At 45.7% G+C, this 18,755-nt stretch overlaps 1 protein-coding gene across 1 annotated transcript in view; it reads right to left on the bottom strand.

Moving 5' to 3' along the window:
• The window catches only part of LOC119388262 (anoctamin-8), a 113,881-nt gene that overhangs the window by 10,978 nt on the left and 84,148 nt on the right, over positions 1-18,755 (bottom strand). The window contains exons 15-16 of the mRNA XM_037655937.2: positions 3,569-3,700; positions 1,902-2,012 (exon numbers count right to left, since the gene is read on the bottom strand). Coding sequence (XP_037511865.1) covers positions 1,902-2,012; positions 3,569-3,700 — 243 coding nt within the window. The remainder of the gene's footprint in view (positions 1-1,901; positions 2,013-3,568; positions 3,701-18,755) is intronic.

The raw sequence follows: 18,755 nt of genomic DNA, 5'->3' as shown, positions 1-18,755 counted from the left end.
GGCATTGGTCTAGCTGTTGAAGGCATAAAAAGTTAGGGTCATCATCAGCCTATTTCATGTCTACTGCAGGCTGAAGGCTTCTCCCAGTGGTCTCCAGTTTACCCTATCTGGTGATATTCTTCTGGTTCTTAATTTCGTCACCCCATCTAGCCCACTACCGTCCTGGACTGGATTTCTCCTCCCTTGGCGACCATTCCATTGCTCTGACCTACGCACTGCGTGGCCGGCCCAGGTCCGTTTTCTTTGCTTAATGTCCCCCAGAATGGCTCCTGTTCGTTCTATGAACCATTCAGCAGTCTTCCCATCTCTTGATGTTATGCCTATCAATTTCCATTCACTGCGTGGTTCTTGACTATCTTTCTTACTTTCTTCGTTATCCTCGAAGTTTCAGACTCATATGCTAAAACAGGCAGCATGCAATGAGCGTACACTTTTCACTTTAGATAAAGCAAACAGGTTGCATAGGTTGAAAGGATGCCCCGATTCTTAGTGATTTATACCTTATAAGGTTGACAGAAGCTTAGAGGATTCCTTAGGTAACTGCATTATCAAGGTATTTCGTTATGTAGACAATACTTCTTTGCAGACTAGTTGATTCATATTTGTAAACTCGACTTGCTGCGCAACCAGCAGGAACGAAGGAGGGAGACAGGCTCTTTCCTGTCTCCCTCCTTCTTTCCTGCTGGTTGCGCAGCAAGTTGAGTTTACAGTATGTAGACATTTACTTGATTTTTTTTTAGCGGTGACGAATTTGAATCCAACATTGCATCAGTGAGCAAACAATTCGAATTAAAAGGAGGAGGGATCAAGTTTACTAAAACATTGCCTCAGAATGGCGTAATACAATTTCTAGACGTTTCCTTAACACTACAGGAAATGTTAAGCCGACCCAGTCATACATGGATAATGTGTACCTAAATCTAAGTACGCGAGCACTTTTGCATTTTTATGCCACCGAAATGCAACAGCCGAAGCTAGGATTGAACTTGTGACCTCAAGCTGAGTAGTGCACGAGGCGTACGAGTATACCTCAGATATAGTGGAGATATAGAGATACTAAGGGGAGATATAGTGAAGAATTTGGTAACTGTTTACGTGTCATAATTTACATGCAACCATTTACTTTACTGCATAAGCAAAGGCCCCTATCGTGCAGTGAAGCTTGCTTGATTGTATGCTAGTCTTATCATCCAGTGCTCACCACAAGCTGAGCCCTCTGATAACACGATCTGAGAAAGTGCCAGAAGTGCAAAAAGGCATTGGAAAACGCAATGCTAGGAAATAGCAGCCAAGCTGTAACAGGCGATGGAGATCTGCGCACTTGAAACTGGCGGAACATCCAAAGTCTTGCCTCTCATCAAACTGGCAAATCTGATTTGTACAATTGTTTCACACATAAAGGCACGCTGCATGGCCTGTACTGTTGGTACTGTAGTGGTATTCATCTAGCTATGGTTCTGCATGTTTGTCAGGCATGAGCACCGCCTGTTCAAAAAAGAAAGGTAACATTCACCTTGCTTTTTCCATTGTCACCGTCTGCCACTGTCTCCATCTGATGTTAGTACGTTACAACATCGCTTTCCCATCCAGTGTGCCTATCAAGTGTCCTCTGAGAAACTCAAGGAAGATTACCAATGACAATATTGAACAGCAATTGTTTGTGAAAGGCTGCAGAGGACCCATTAAAAAATACAGGCTAGGTAATTCCACTCAATACTGTATCTGCACAATATTAACGAGAATTAAGATGAAATCAATGTAAATGGAATGGAATGCTTTTCAGCAATTGTTCATTAACTCTTTGTAGGGCAGCACTGGCTCACTGTAATCAAAACCATTTCTGAATGAAATGGTTAGTGAATACTTTTTTTTTCTGTAACGTGTGCAAATCTGCCCAGTACCTTGGCAGCTTCTCTTCGGTGGAATTCTGTCTTGGCCATCTCGGTAGCAACCCACTCAGGAACATCAGGAATGGCATAAGCAATGGCAAACTTGATGCACAAAACCACATGCTGAAAAAAAAAAAAAAGAAAAGAAAAGAAAGAAAGAAAGCAAGGGTCAACTGCAGTGTTATAAAATTAGAAAGGAATGCTGGTCACAGCTACACATTTTTGCTAACACCTTCCTCTCCCGTTTTTCCCCTTTGCACCAGCGTGGAATAGCATACACTATGGGACACACTACTCTGGCCAACATCTCCGCTTCTCCTCTCATCAAACGATCTTCTTCTCTTTAGGTTTTACATTCTAAGTTTATTAACAGCAGTTAAAGCAACACTGCAGTGGCCTAACATAGCTCCTAGAAGGTTCTCAGCTATTGCATAGCAGCATAGCATCACACTGAAGTAAGGAGCACATCTCTGCGATACAGGCAACGCCAATCAGACAAAGGACCCAGATTACATTGGAAGTTTTTGATGGCATCCATTTTCTGTGGTAGTAAATGCACAGAAAACGCGCACATGTGTGCATGACTGAGGGAACAACCACTTTTGTATAATAACATACTGGATACACAAAGTGCAAAGTCAACTCTTCGTTAACAGCAGTGAAGAAAAGTGTCCCCTGCTTTGATGACCACAAAGATGAAAGAACGGTCTCAGCCTGCATTCTTATACAGAAATGCCAGTACTTGAATCTTGCCAGTGGCATTGTGGAGGTCAGGAGGGAAACTGTAGTGCTCAAACATGTGAATCTACATCAGCTATTCTCCCAGGCTTGAAAATGCAATGTTCGCCAGTGGGTGTAGACTCGATGCACCAGCACGAATGATGTGCACTTTTGGCTTAGCCTTTGCAGAAGAAGCAGAAACAGTGAAATTTTGCTCATTTAAGCAGATTCTGGAGCAGATGGCAAAATATTACGTGCGACTCCTGGAGTTTAAAGCATCATTGAAGCATTTCATAAACATTAACATTTATTATTAAACACATTGCACATACAATAGTCAGTGCTAACTTTCAAGAAACATAATTAAGCAGATGGATAGTCACTGAACACTAGGGAAGATGAGCTATTTATTTAAAATGCCAGTACTTGTGACAGAAATTCTATAAAAGCAATAAAGCTGAACACCAAATTATAAAAGTAGCCATAATCACATATGAACATCACCAAAGAAGCAGTTTTACGAGATCAAAGCAATCTGTCATTTTCACTCTTCACCAAAATAGCCTGCACTAAAAATTAAAAAAAAAAAGCAACTAAACGAGCTAGCTATGCACTTAAAATGCCTGTTCTTGTGGCATAAATGAGGTCAAAGCTATGTATGAGGTCAATTGCAAGCCTATGCATTATTGGGAATTCTACATCCACGGCGATAGTCTTTGATCTTAAAGAAAAGAGAACATGCCAACACAGGCAGTGTGAATACTGTGGTTGCACGCATCGAGAGGGTACGTACACCTTCTACTGCTCCCCCACTTTCGATTGTCTTCATGCTGAAGAAAAAGTTAAAGGTTCCACGGCACTTTGGAAAAGCCAGTAGGGTTCCCCAAGGTGAGAAAGTTTGAGAACCCCTGATCTAGACAAAAGAGAGCATGGCAGAAGAGACAGAAAAGCCCACGTACCTCTAGCACCACTAGACCAAGCAACACCTCAAGAGGTGTAAGTGAAGGCCAGAGCCGCTGCACCTGACCAAGGGTGCCCATCAGTGCACAGTTTACTACAACCGCCAGCATGCCCATGACCTCCATGGCCACCTATCATGGCACAAAAATGCAGCAGTTACAAGAGCACTCCATTCACTGTGACTTATCTTTTCGGTATATGCCTACCTATGACTTGGCCTTAAAGCATGAAGGTGTGACTGTGGCCACCAAAAAACTCACCAGTACAACTTATCACCACAACTATGACACAACAAGCATCATCAACTATCTACTTGGCTACACATGTGGTATAGCGCTATTGCAAACATACTGCATGCTTTTAATAGATGACAACCCAAACGCGCCAGACCACTGTGCGCTGCGGCCTCCTTTCACAGGACTAATAATGCACAGTGAAAACGTGGAGTACGCATAGCATGCAGAAGCAAAAGCAGTGTGCAACTGCCACAATGACCCAACAAAATACTTGCTGCAACTGTGCACAGTCAGGCACAGAGCAGATGTGAACACATTTACGGTAAACATGCATGTTTAGTAGAGCAGTGACTGCATCAGATTAGTAGGCAGTGCGCTGTACACATTAGCTTGCAGTGATTAGTAGACATTAGACACATCAGACTAGCACACATTAGCACGGGAGGAGCCTACAGCAGCAGCAGCAGATACCAGCTCAACAGCAGATCGCGGTACACATGCACACACACATATCGGGGGGCTGAATCATCCCACAGCTGTACTACCTACATATCAGCCACCGTGTGTTTTCCCTGTCATAGTTTCAAAATGCTCCTTGGCACTGCCACTGTGAGCAATCCCACAGTTGTGTGAGAAGGCCAGACCTTTCACAAAAAGAAAGAAAACTAGTAGCTACCTCAGACAACATTTTCTGTAGTGTGGCATTTATTCCTTTGTTGGTAGTGGTGGCATGCATCAAGAGATGCAAATTTGGACTCTTAGGTTACTGCACACTCCCGTTCAGTGGCTAGTTATGCCAGGATCCTGGAAGGTATGCATAGATGAGGTTTAGCTGTATACAGCGCTTGCAAATGCTAGTCAATGCACAGCGAGAGGGTGTATCTCTGGCAGTGAAGCTCACATTCACGATAATGGACAATTTAATTACTTCTGAAATGTCTGGTAATGAAATGATCTGAATGAATTTTTCAGTAAAATGCCTCCCTCATAGCTGCCCACAACTGTATGTGAATAGCCAGCAGTACTGCAGTGGGGTATGGGGAGGGGCCCTTTGTATTTGACATCCGGAGGTTAGGATAAAATCACAATGGAATAGCTTTACGTTATAGCACCCCAATGTGTAGCGTTCATATTTTTATGCAGGGCATGTATCAGCACACTTCATTTTAGATATTCTGGTGGTTTTTGATATAAAAGTGTGAAGGATGGATACGAAAAATGCCAGAACAATAAAGAACTAAAACGGTGAGTAGTAAAGCCTTGATGCTCTTAGGCTTAGGAGAATATGACATGGTGTTACGGTTGCACACATCTAGTACTACGTACTATAATGTTCATTCTTCATAGTTAAGTACTTTTACAATTTGCTTTGGGATGACCTACGACTGATGGTGAGTTGTAATCAAAATAATAAACTACAGAACAGTATGCTCTTAATAATAACATAAAACAAGAACATTTCTTTTAACAGGTTAGTTCTATATCTAGATTATTCTTACAATTGCTTTCCAGAATAGACCTGCTTTCACACGATGGGAAAGCTCTTTTCCTTTCCTAAATAGCTTCACAGGTTGTGTCATTTTTTAGAGGATTTAGTCCTGCATTATATGTCTACTATATAATATTGCTCTATGTTGGTCAGCTGCCAGCTGCCAGGTCGTAAGAAGCCACGATCAGCTGCAAGCTCGTAAAAAGATCACGTGCTACGTGACGCCAACAGGCAGAGAAAGCGTGTTCCACACTCGCCGCCATGGCTGCGACTGGCGCTGACTAACACTCCTAGATTTTAAATGCACATATATACCCCATTAAGTGGACGGCAGGATGACCGCCACCGTAGCTCAGTGTTAAAGCATCGGACGCGTTATTCGAAGGTTGCAGGTTCTATCCCTGCTGGCGGCAAGTTATCTATTCGCTCACTTTACTTTCTTCACATTTATATCCTAATTATACTACAAATAACATCCCCTATCGTCTGTGAGTTCTCATTAATATTGCGTCTAACAAAGAAAAACGAGCCCTTAAAAGTCATCTTCTTTCCTTCATTGCTCTATGTGAATATTTTACTTTATGCCAATGTGTTTCGTTGCATTGTCATAGATATCAAGTTATCGCTCAGCGCACTACTCTAACCGGTAGTGTACAAGCATTTTTACCTGTTCTACAGATAAATAAAGCTTCTAGTCACTGTAAACATGCATTGCAAAGTGTTGTATATTCATGAATGTATGCGAACACCAGCTGCCATTAGAGAACTCTGGAATGTACAGCAAGACTACCGTAAAAATCCCGAGCAAGCGCTACCCCCTACGGTGAAAAAAAATAATCGGACAAGATTTGGAGGGAGGCCCTTGTTCGGTCGCAGATCAAGATTTCAGATGGCGGCGGAACAGCCTCGAAGAAGAATGCACACCCGTGCTTCTAATGAAATGCTTCATTGAATACGCATGCATGCAGGATTCTGTAGTGGAGAACAGGTTGAAAAAAAAAATATGGCGGGAGGGGAAGGGGGCGCTTGCTCAGGATTTTATGGTAGTCTTTTTTTCTTTTTTGCCTTGCCTTGTGCACTTCTCAAGCTACCCTTGTAGCTTTTTGCCCATTTCCTGCGTTTCGCTGGAAAAAAACATTCATTAATTCATTCAAACAGCGGAGAGCTTTGACACATGAGATCAGATTCGATAGCAAATGCGTGTGCCAGTGTGGTTTGAAATGTTGCTTGTCTTTCCTTTTACAAGTTCGCCCAATAAAGAGTAAGGTCTTTAACTCACAATCCTCGCAGTTCTTGGTTTTTCACTGCCACTACAACATGAAATATGCATAATCCTGATGTCAAGCACTAAAGAAGTCACTTAACACTTTCCTGTCCGCGCCTATACCCATCAATAGCTCACTATCGATGGTCCAGAGGGCCGAACGCTCGTAGCTTCAAAGATGGCGTCGACATCACGCGCACATGCCTCTCAAAACGGCAAATTTCAGCAGATTCCATCGTGTCTGATTCATAATTTTTTTATGATGGCAGCAGCAAAGACTCAGAAGATGATTCTGACTCATTGGACAGCACCACAGACAGCAAAAATGCGTTGAACAGCTGCAGAACATCAACAGGTATCCGCCGGTAACTTTCGTTTTGATCTCTGAATCGAGTGGTTGTGGCTGTGCTTTGTTCTAAAGATATCCTGCATGTTCTATAGGTCACAGCTGTTATCTGCACAGTGTCAACAGCATTTGCGTGGGACTGCTTGCCGGCGGCTGCTCAACGAGTGGAGTTTACCGCGAGAAGACGTCACACAGTGTACTTCACCATTGCGCTCCGTAGTGCTGCGCGGCATTTTGTCTGGCCCGTCGATTTCTTCGCTCTGTTGTTTGCCTAAGTAATAATCGTCGAGATGTTAGACACAACTAATGAATTTGCATGGATGTATATTCTTGCGCCAACAATAGAACATAAAATGAATGTTTTCCGCAAGGCATGCTGCGCAAACCGGTGCTTCACTGCATCACATAACTGCATTGCATGGTGGCACTATATTAGCCACTTGGGCTAACGTCTTCTTTTGTATCCAAATAACGGCTGCAGTTAGAATCCTTATATTTTCATGGATATTGGACATGACATTCTTGGTCAAAACATACATTTTGAAATTTTTTTGTATTTGCTTGGTGCAAAGCAGCACTGATTTATTTACACAGTGTTCCCGTTTTTGTTTAAAATTTTCCCATCAGCCTTTTGTTCGCAAATATTTTAGTAAGGTTTGCTTTAAATTTATTGACATTAGAAAGCACATTCCTTTTTCTACAGATTAGTACCATATATTGCCGAATCAATAATATTGGGTGGCCATAGAAAAATTGTTTACTAGAGTACCCAAAAATGGCCTATTTTCCTGCTGACAGGAAAGTGTTAAAGGGGTCCTGAAAAATCTTTTTTTTAAAGTAATCATCGAATGACCTCAGTACCGGAGTTTGTTGCCTCACAAATCATTTGACTGCCACAAAGTTTCCAATCTGTCAACAATGAGCGGAGTTGCAGGGATTTGTCGCACTCTTTAAGCGCTTTTTCTCTCCTTTCGTCCCGACAAGTGCAGTGAAAGCTACACATGGGGCAATGACAATGGGGCAACAAACTATGTCATGGCGCATCACAAACTTGAGCACACATCATGAAACGCGATCGCATACTCCCAGAGTGATCCTGCTGCATACTAGAGTTGCTACTGGATAATTTTCAGCTGAACACGGAACACGACGGCCAGGGGCGTAGCCAGAAATTTTTTTCGGGGGGGGGTTCAACCATACTTTATGTATGTTCGTGCATGCGTTTGTATGTGTGCGTGCCTATATACGCAAGCAAAACTGAAAAATTTCGGGGGGGGGTTTGAACCCCCCAACCCCCCCCTGGCTACGCCCCTGACGACGGCGGCACCCTGTAGAAAGAAGCGCACGACTGAAACACCGCTCTTGACTTGTGTCAGCTATCAGCCAATAGCAGCAATCTGCTCTAATGATGAAGTAGAGCCGACGCCGGCAGCTTCGAAGAGCGTGAGGATGAGCCTCTGTATGAAGAGAAGGCGCTTGAGAAAGTGGCAACTTCACACTCGTCTTGTAATCTCCACATGCTGCGCACAACCACAAAATTTTGAGCTGTTTATAGCAGTGTTTGCTGTTTGTAGAATGTGTCTTTTCACCAAGCCTGAGGGTGGTTCAGAACCCCTTTAATGTAAAAAAAAGGCTGAAAATAATGATAATAAAATACAATAAAATCTGATGTTGGTTCTTAACCCTGTAATGCCCAAAAGGCGTTCTGCCTTCAGAAAAATTGTGAAGAAACACTCACTATATTTACTCTTCGTGTAGAGTTCATTTTAAGAAAAAAAAGGGTGAAATTTTATTTCGATCATAACTTAATTACGCTTAATTAAAATTAATTAATTAATTTTATTAAATGAATAACTCAGTGTAACTTCATTATAACATGTTAAATATGCAATAATGGCTTTTCCATGAAGCTTTGACAGGCTTATTACCTCTTTTGAGGCATTATTTTTAATGTATCATATATGATACACTGGGTTTTACAGGGTTAAGAAACTAAATGAGTGCACGTGCTTGGTGCAAAACTGGTCGCTGTGTGCGCCACTTCTCTCCTTTGTCCGTCAAGCAAGCTGCTTCATTAAACTGAAGGCAAGCCCCGCAACAGCACTACATAAACCAAGAATTTCACATACACTAATGACAGCCCTTTGATATGCAGAACACATGATCAGAACAGAGAGTGTGTTCATGTGTCAGTCCATAGTGAAACAATTAAGCTTTCAAATTTACAAATCAGCAAACTTAAGCTTGCAGAGTAGCTTAAAGGGACACTAAAGGCAAATAATTTATGTCAGAGTCAAAGGTCAATGTGTGACAACGTCTAAAACGTCAATATTATCAATAGCAGTGCTCTACTAATTGAGAAACTAGGGTAAATGTAGGACGCGATATGCGCCATGAGTGGGACATTCTGGAAATGACCCCGATGATGTCAATAGTCCCGAGTACAATTAACTAGGCGTGTGTGAATAGTAAATTTTAGGTTCGAAGCGAATAGTGATTTTGGTCGAATAATTTTGAATCGAATTCGAATAGTATATATCACATATTATAAAGAAAAATGAGCACATTTGTCATGACCCCACCAACGTGCACAATGTTCTTTTTTTTTAAATTGTAACAAAGCATGTGTCTTTCTTTTTGGTTCAAAGGAAGTGGAAGCACCTTCGAATAGTAGCAGGATGTGACTTACGGTAGAATGCTAGTGATAACCTGTAAAATATTGCGTTAAATAATATTGTAACGGTCATGCGAAAGACAGAGAAGAGAAAGAGAAGAAGAGGAGAACGAAGGGTTTTTGCAAGGCCACAGCGCGCTACCACCATCATCCATCTCCTGTAAATAAAACCCTCTCATCACAACTCACTGTATCAGTTGTGGTGGAAGGTGCGGGGTACTCGACACTCGACACCAGAAAACGAAGGTTGAACCGCAAGTTCTTCGACGGAGCCGTCGCCTTGCTGGACTTCCACCGAACCCGTCTGGGCTGGACATGTTCCACAACACCGACGGACCACAGCCCCCCTCAACTTCTACGCCGACCAGTTCTGCTCCACAGCTACGAGATGCCCGTCCCTTCGCCGGAAGGCCGGATGAAGACGTCGAGGCTTGGCTCATCCATTACAAACGGGTGAGTGCCGCCAACAAGTGGGATGTCGCTTCCCAGCTTTCGAACGTTGTGTTCTTCCTAACAGACACTGCGTTAGTATGGTATGAGAATCACGAGGAAAAGTTAACGACGTGGGACAGATTTGTTTCTGAAATCAAAGAGCGTTTCGGTGACTCCACGACGAAAAAGAAGAGAGCAGAACAGACGCTCATGCAACGCGCACAAGTGCTAGGCGAAACCTGCACGACTTACATTGAGGAAGTCATAAAACTGTGTAGGATGGTGGACTCTGGAATGACTGAAGAAGACAAAGTTGGTCACATTCTAAAAGGAATCGCCGAGGACGTTTACAGTTTCCTCATCGCAAAAGACACCCTGACTTCCGTCGCCGATGTCATTCGGCACTGTCGCACTTTCGAACAACTCAAGACGAGGCGCATCACGCCGAAGTTTGGCAGGCTAGCCAATGTGACGACAGTTGCAAGCATAGAGAGCAACCAGCCGCTCGATCTCGCATCAACGATCCGACAAATAGTCCGTGAGGAACTCAACCTGTACGCGCAAGTGGCACAACCAAGCAGTCATCACTCCCCCCTGCCACTAGAGTTCGAGCCACACGTTGCGTCCTTCTCCTCGCATTAAGCGGCGAAAGGCATTGAGGAGTACGATCTCACGCCTCGACAACAGCCACGTCTCTACGATAGAAGCCCTTCCTATCACGCTCGAGCACAACGAGAACAGCCGCGTTTTTATACTCGAGACTCTGTGCCTGACTACGTCCCGCTGACACAAGGACAGCACCGACCCTATTACCATGATGCGGCTTACAACCGATATAACGGATTCCAGCGAGCTGCAGAGACCTGTTATTCGCATGATAACGAACTTGCTCGTCGTCCGCAGTGGCCTAGGATTCGTTTCAACGAACACGGCATGAGCCGCGACCCTCCCGTGTGCTACAACTGCGGTTCCACAGGACACATAGCTCGGTATTGTCGTCAACGCCGCCCATCACGGACACCACCCATGTTCTCGCCACCAGGAACCGGTACATCATATGACCTGCGGACGACCGACTTGTTTCCGAGGGACCGTTTTTCGCACAAGACCAGACGCAGCGATTCCCCAGCCTCTGAGCGGAGTTTGACACCACCATCTAACCGACCCCGTCACTCGCCGTCCCCTCGGCACGTCCCCTCCGCCGCCGGGAAACTAGCATCCGCGGCCGATGGAGGTGAGGTCGCCGGACGGTCTTTGCAAGATATACCTCTGCCTGTTGTGATGTTAAAAAACAAAGTGAATGTGTTGACTGACGGAATACCGACGATGGCTTCAGTTGATACTGGGGCGACTGTGTCTGTGATGAGCCTCGCCTTCAAAAATCAGCTAGGCCATAAAGTTATGTTTTCTTGGACCGACGCCATTACCTTTCGTGGAGTAGGCGGCGAGTGGCTTCATCCCCTCGGTGTTTGTGCTGTGAGTGTTTTGTTGGCTGGAAAAGTGTTTGCGTCGGAATTCCTGGTTCTTCCTCGTTGTTCGCACGATGTGATTCTTGGTATCGATTTTCTTGAGCAATGCGGCGCTTCCGTCGACTGTGGTAGTGGCGAAATATCGTTAAACCAGTTATTTATACCGGCACTTTCTGAACAAAGTTCACGTGGCGAAGAAAGGAACACACTCAGTGTGATCGATGAAGTGATAGCACCATCTTGGTGCCTGACACCCGTTCGTGTCTCTTCAAGCGCAGTTGATGCTGCTTGTGTTGACCTTGTAGTTGGGCCTCTCAGCATAAACTGTGCTAAAAAGAATATACTTGTGCCCTGTTCTGTCGTGTGCATGGCGAAAGGAGTCGCAACATTGTGGGCGCTGAACTGTTCTGCCACGCCGGTTGTGCTTCCTCGCGGTATGAAGATCGCTTTCTTCGATGAAGCCTCATGCAGCTCAATAGCAGCACTAACTGCGGACCCCGCCACAGCTTCCTCTCCTTGCGATAATCATCATCACGATCTAATGCTCGGTATGATCAGTAAGGCTCTCTGTACAACGGAACAGCAAGCGCTGGTACAGGTCCTTTCCTGGCATGTTGCTGCATTCGACTTTGAACATGGAGATGCGCCACTTCAGCTACCGTCATCCCGCACTCGCCACAGAATAGACACCGGCTCAGCACGCCCCATCCGCCAGAAGCCCTACCGAGTGTCATCCTCCGAGCGCAAAGTTATTGCCGAACAAGTAAAGGACATGATGAACAAAGGTGTCGTTCAAGAGTCGTCCAGCCCGTGGGCAGCCCCGGTAATCCTTGTCCGGAAAAAAGATGGTTCCTGGAGATTCTGCGTGGATTACAGGCGTCTAAACGCAGTGACAAAGAAGGATGTCTATCCCCTACCACGAATTGACGACGTCACTGATTGCTTGCACGCCGCTTCTTATTTTTCAACACTTGATTTGCGATCGGGTTATTGGCAAATACCTATGGAACCTGAAGACAAGGAGAAGACTGCATTCGTGACTCCAGATGGCCTGTTCGAATTTAATGTTATGCCTTTTGGCCTTTGCAATGCTCCTGCCACTTTTGAAAGATTTATGGACACAGTACTGCACGGTCTAAAGTGGGAGATATGCATGTGTTACCTTGACGACGTTGTAATCTTTGGCCGCACGTTTGAAGAACATAACAACTGTCTCAGCCTTGTCCTCGACTGCATCGAAAAAGCCGGGCTGGTTCTAAATTCCAAGAAATGCCGGTTTGGCGAATGTCAAACACTGGTTCTAGGACACTTAGTGGACAAGGATGGCGTCAGACCCGATCCTCGTAAGATTGAAGCAGTGAGCTCCTTCAAACCACCGCAGTCTGCACGAGAACTTCGTTCATTCATCGGCCTATGTTCGTATTTTCGTCGTTTTGTTCCCCGGTTTGCCGAGATCGTGTACCCGCTCACAAGTATTCTGCGACAGGACGCAGCCTTCAACTGGACACCAGACTGTGACGCCTCATTCTCCCAACTTAAGTTTATACTAACGTCAGCACCCCTCTTGCGTCACTTCGATCCATCTTGCCCGCCTGAGGTTCACACTGACGCTAGTGGTATCGGCATAGGAGCAGTGCTTGTACAACGTCACAGTGGTGCAGAGCATGTCGTCGCATATGCCAGCCGTTGCCTGAGCAAATCTGAACGCAATTATACGGTTACGGAACAGGAATGCCTGGCAGCTGTTTTCGCCGTCCAGAAGTTCCGCTGTTATCTTTACGGGCGACCATTCAAGATAATTACCGACCATCATTCCTTATGCTGGCTGATCGGTTTGCGTGATCCCTCTGGTCGCCTTGCACGTTGGGCGCTGCGCCTTTAGGAATAAGGAATATGACTTTACGGTGTCATACAAGAGTGGCCGTCGTCACGCTGACGCGGACTGCCTCTCTCGGATTCCTCTTGCGACTACCGACTGCGATGCTGATAACTTTGACGACTGTCTCGCTGCAGTTACTAGCACGTTTCCCGACGCTGCCGACTTTCAGCGAGAACAACGCAACGATCTCACCCTGGATCCGCTTTTTGTCGCCGCCCGTACGTCCCACGGCAACGGTCGCTTTACTGTTCGGGACAAGTTGCTCTACAAGACTAACTACTCTAGGCCTGAAGCGCGTTTTCTGCTAGTTGTCCCCGAGAGCCTCCGCTCCGATGTTCTACGTGCCATGCATGACGATGCCACATCTGGCCATTTCGGCTTTGTGCGAACGCTGCACCGCACGCGGGAACACTTTTATTGGCCGAAGATGTACGAAACAACCAAGCGCTATGTCGCTAGTTACGAAACATGCCAACGTCACAAGCGACCGGCCACCGCAGCGTCAGGCCCCCTTCAGCCATTGACACCACCCAGTACGCCTTTCGAACAAGTAGGAATTGACCTTTTGGGTCCATTTCCTTTATCTAACAATAGGAACCACTGGATATTCGTCTGCGTGGACCATCTTACACGGTATGCGGAAACAGCAGCCATACCCTCTTCCACTGCTGCTTCCGTGGTGGTCTTCTTGCTGCACTCCGTGGTCCTTCGCCATGGCCCACCGCGTGTCATTATCAGCGACCGTGGCCACCAGTTCACTGCTGATGCTGTTGAAGGATTACTTCGTATGTGCACTACACAGTTTCGTCATTCAACACCGTACCATCCGCAGACAAATGGTCTCGTTGAACGGACAAACAGAACTCTGACCAATATGTTTGCCATGTACGTTTCCGCCAATCACAAGAACTGGGATGACGTGCTGCCTTTTATCACTTACACGTACAACACGGCGAAACAAGAAACAACGGACTTTAGTCCATTTTATCTCCTGTACGCCAGGTTATCGCGAAGCCCTCTGGACACTTTCTTACCCTTCATTCTGCACAATGACGATTCTGTACCGCAGACCTTGTGCCTCGCGGAAGAAGCGCGTCGAATAGCTCGACTTCGGACTCTGGCCTCGCAACGTCGTTCGAAGGAGCGGTACGACGACCGTCACGAACAAGTATCGTTCGAAAAAGGCGATTTGGTGTTGCTTTGGACACCACAACGCAAGCGTGGATTGTGTCAAAAGCTTTTGTCACAATATTCGGGCCCATTTGTAGTCGTGGACCGTCTCAGCCAACTCACTTACGTAATAGCTCGTCTCCTGAGCAATGGTCGACGATCAAGCGGAACGCAGCTCACTCATATTGCTCGCCTGAAACGGTTCTACCCTCCTTGACCATCTTGACTCGCCCTACGGGCTTCGTCTGCTTGCGGGGGAATGTAACGGTCATGCGAAAGACAGAGAAGGGAAAGAGAAGAAGAGGAGAACGAAGGGTTTTTGCAAGGCCACAGCGCGCTACCACCATCATCCATCTCCTGTAAATAAAACCCTCTCATCACAACTCACTGTATCAATATGTTACGTTTTAAAATTTACTATACTTAGAGCATATAAGCTAGTAGTATAACAAGCCTTTAAACTTAAAAAATGATGAATCGATGTGAGGGTAATATGTTTATTTAACCTTGAAGTGGGGCTTCGCGGCAGTGCGAATTTTCCCTGGAAAGGTGTATTCACGGTATAGTACCCCTCAACTGCAGTGAAACCACCTTTACAGGGGGGTTACAAGTGGACTAATATACACCTATTCGTTCATTTCGAATACTTCAAAATTTCAAATAATTTAAATTCGAATCGAAGCGAATTCGTATACTGTATTATTTGTTCGAATATTTGCACAAGCCTACAATTAACCACTAGTAATCAAACTAGTTGCGATAAAAAAAAGAACCTTCCGTGTATCACAAGACGAAATAAAATGCTGCTTGTTCTTTTCTGTATGATTCACGGAAAAAAGAACCTCTTGGCATTACCATGGGGAACGGCGTGAGCGGTTTAAAAGTTTCACTTTCGCTGAGCTGCGCTTCGCTCACGTGGTTGCATCTCAGAGGTAGTTGCGGTATCACGTACTGCTGCATGTGCTTGGCTCTCAATATTTTCGCACTGTTGATACTCTACTTCTGCTGCTGGCCAAGCTAAGCCCCCTTACAGTGAACTGTACAGTTTTGGAGTGGCCCGTGGCTACGTCTTGGCAAGGTTGATGGCCGCGGTTGCACAAGAAACCCTAGTGTCAGCAGCCCGGCAGTAAAGGCCAGCAACGTTGGGCACGGCAACCGCCACGTCAGAAGGCCCGTCCAAGCAGGTGAATTAAAGTGCGCTAACGCCGTACGGACCACTAAAACGTGATTTTCTTTCAAAATAAGCATTTCCTTGGCACGAAAGAAGCCCTACGAGGTTCCTGGAACTCTATTTAAACAATCAACGTCAACTTAATATTCGTCTTTAGTGTCCCTTTAAAAAGGAGCCAATGTACTGCAAAAGATTTCAAAGTTAAATACTAGAGCTGTGCAAATAGCAATATTTTGGGTGGGAAGCTAATTCGAATATTTTTCGAATACTTCGAAGCGAAATTACAGAAAAAAGTTGCAAAGGATCCCCAAGCATATTCTTATGAGACAGGGACATGAAAGCGTTTCTTTTAGATAGCTTGGTGAAGTTGCTGGAGGGGTGGTGCATTCCAGTTGTCTTATCAAGAATGAGGCAATGCAGAGGCCAAATTGTACTTATTTACATGATTTTGTGCAACCAAAGTGGAGTTGACAACACTTTGCACGTGAAAGGAAGAGACGCCATTTCCTGAACCTCTCCTCCTCCTTCAACTTTTGTGGAGGCCCAAGTGATGTGGCAGACAAGGGCATGCTCCCTGCGAGACCGGAGTTCCTAATCTGTCCCATATAGACATCAGTGTATACGAACATCTGAAATTCTGTACGCTGAAACTCTTCAGAATCTGATTTTTCAGACTTCCCAAATTTCAAGCTCGAAACCGCATTAATTAAAGCACCCAGCTTTGCCGCGTCTATCATCTCGTAGGTTCGAACCAGCACTTTTGTGAGCCAATCCATTTGTGGCTGTAGCAGAGCCGGAAAGGTAGCTTTGCCGCAATGCCAGAATGTGGTGGAGTAAAGCACATCGGAAATCTTAAGGGGCCACTGTCATGGCGCAGTGCGGCGATGTCTTTACGGATAAGCACCGGAAATGCACGGAGGCGTGATGGCGGCAGGCAGCAAACGCGTCAGTACAGCTTAACCGCTGACAATCCTCCTGGTAAGCATCTTCAGCTAACTGCTCAGTAGTTCATGTGGCCTAGCACAGTGGCATGCGTATATTGAAGGACTCTGGTATAACCCAAACGCGCTGCGCCACCATGAATGCTGCCTCTTTGTGCGAGACCGCTAAGTGCACCGCACAGACGCGTTGCCTTCACGAATGAAAGCAGCTCGCCATCACCGCGCCCATTTGTGGTCAGGAACGGAGTGGGCATTGTGAACACTTTCATGACATATATGCATGCGTACAGTAAAGCAAGCGCCCCTGGAAGTGATGCCGTCAGCTTAGTAGGCGACATGCTGCACACAGCTAAGAACAGTTGGCGTCACGCGGCAGCAAATGCTGCGTATCGGTAGAGATTCTGCAATGCATGTGCGCATCGCTTACATACGCACACGCATCGAGAAAAGCCGGACGAGTTGTCCGCTCTTCTGCCAAAGTGATTGTGTTACACGTCATCGTTTCCAAATGCTCCATGCGAGAGAGCCGTAATCTATTCCGCACTTTGCTGGTATTGGCAGCGCTCATCATGAGACACAAATTTGCAATTGGTGATGTATTCACGAGAGTCTGACTGCGCACCAAAATGCCTGATAAGTGTACTGGGAGAAATGAAAGCTATTTCGGATGTGGCTGTGGTGATTTGACCGCTTTAGTGGAATAAAAAAGCATAAATTAGTTTTTTCGGACGATTTCGCTGTCCCTAGGGAGTCCGAAAAATCGGATGTTGACTGTACTTATCTTCCGGAAGTTTGAATATTTCAAATAGTCAAATTCCGGTGCGAATTGAATCGAACAGCAAACACTATTCGAGAAATATTCGAAAGTTCAAATACAGTCGAGCCCGACTATATCGAACCCGTTTATATCAAATTATCCCGTATATCGAACAATTTCTAAACACGGTAAATTTACATTGAGAATATATAGCAAAAGTTACTGTTACATCGAACGAAAATAGCAACGACAACCGATATATCAAACTCCATGTGCCTCAAAAGTGCCCCAGCAAGTTGGCTTTCCCTCGCGGTGGCGGGGAAAACTGCCGGCGCCACCCTAGAAAAAGTGGTTTAGACCCGGTTGTGCACGGGCGAACACCCCCCTGCAAGAAATGATCCTGGCCCGCTCGCAGCGCTTACAGCCAATCAGAGGCCGTCGTGCTTTCTACGAGGCGCGGAGGCGGTAGAAGTGAGCGCCATTTTTTTTTCTTTATGCGTGTGTGCCTGCTGCTGCCTGTTTTCCTCGAGTCCTCATTCAGCGTGGTCCGTGCTGGTGGTGTTGCCTGTTGGTGCTATGTGAACTTTATTGGCGCGCTGTCGTCATGGCTTGTGATAGGCAGAATTTGCCGTTCGCCGCGAAACTCGAAATCATAAATCGGGTCGAGCGCGGTGAAAAGAAGTCCGTGTTTCCGCTGAAGTTTGGAGCGAGCTGGCAGAGTTCCCGGGAGCTACCGACGGATCAACATTCGACGAGTTCGTCAGTGCGGACGATGATGTCGCCATCATGGGCGAGCTACAAGATGAGGACTACGTTGCAGACGTCGTGCCGACCACGAGCCAAAGCGACAGCAATAAGGAAATTGACGATGGCCCATTGCCTACATCCTCCAAAGTGATTAGTGCACTTGCGTTGGTCCGGCGCTATTGCGTGAATGTGGAAGGTTGCGGCCTCAGCTGCTCCGACTCGTTGTACAACGTGAAGGCGTGCGTGCTGTCGCAGGCAGCGAAGTCGTTGACACAGAAGAAAATCCAGGACTATTTTGTTCCAAAGTAGGGCATGCAAGTAAGCCACCATATTAATAAAGTACTTTTCTTATTGTTATGTGCCTTTGTGTCAAAATCCTATAGCGGGCCTATATCGAATTATGCCATATATCGAACTAATAAACGTTTTTTGGTGAGTTTGATATACCCGGGTTCGACTGTATTCGCGTGCCCCTATTAAATACATTCCAGTGTTGATATAGAAGCCCATGAAGTAACGTGACAGGTACAGATTGGGTTTCAGGTCTGTTTGGACAAATGTGGTGGCAAGCCTACTCCCTCATGGGCACGATTTGGGCCAACAGATAAGGA

Source organism: Rhipicephalus sanguineus, chromosome 3, assembly GCF_013339695.2.
Source record: "Rhipicephalus sanguineus isolate Rsan-2018 chromosome 3, BIME_Rsan_1.4, whole genome shotgun sequence".
NCBI classification, from domain to species: domain Eukaryota; kingdom Metazoa; phylum Arthropoda; class Arachnida; order Ixodida; family Ixodidae; genus Rhipicephalus; species Rhipicephalus sanguineus.
The sequence above is the reverse complement of the archived record's forward strand: the minus strand, read 5'-3'. Positions and strand labels throughout refer to the sequence as shown.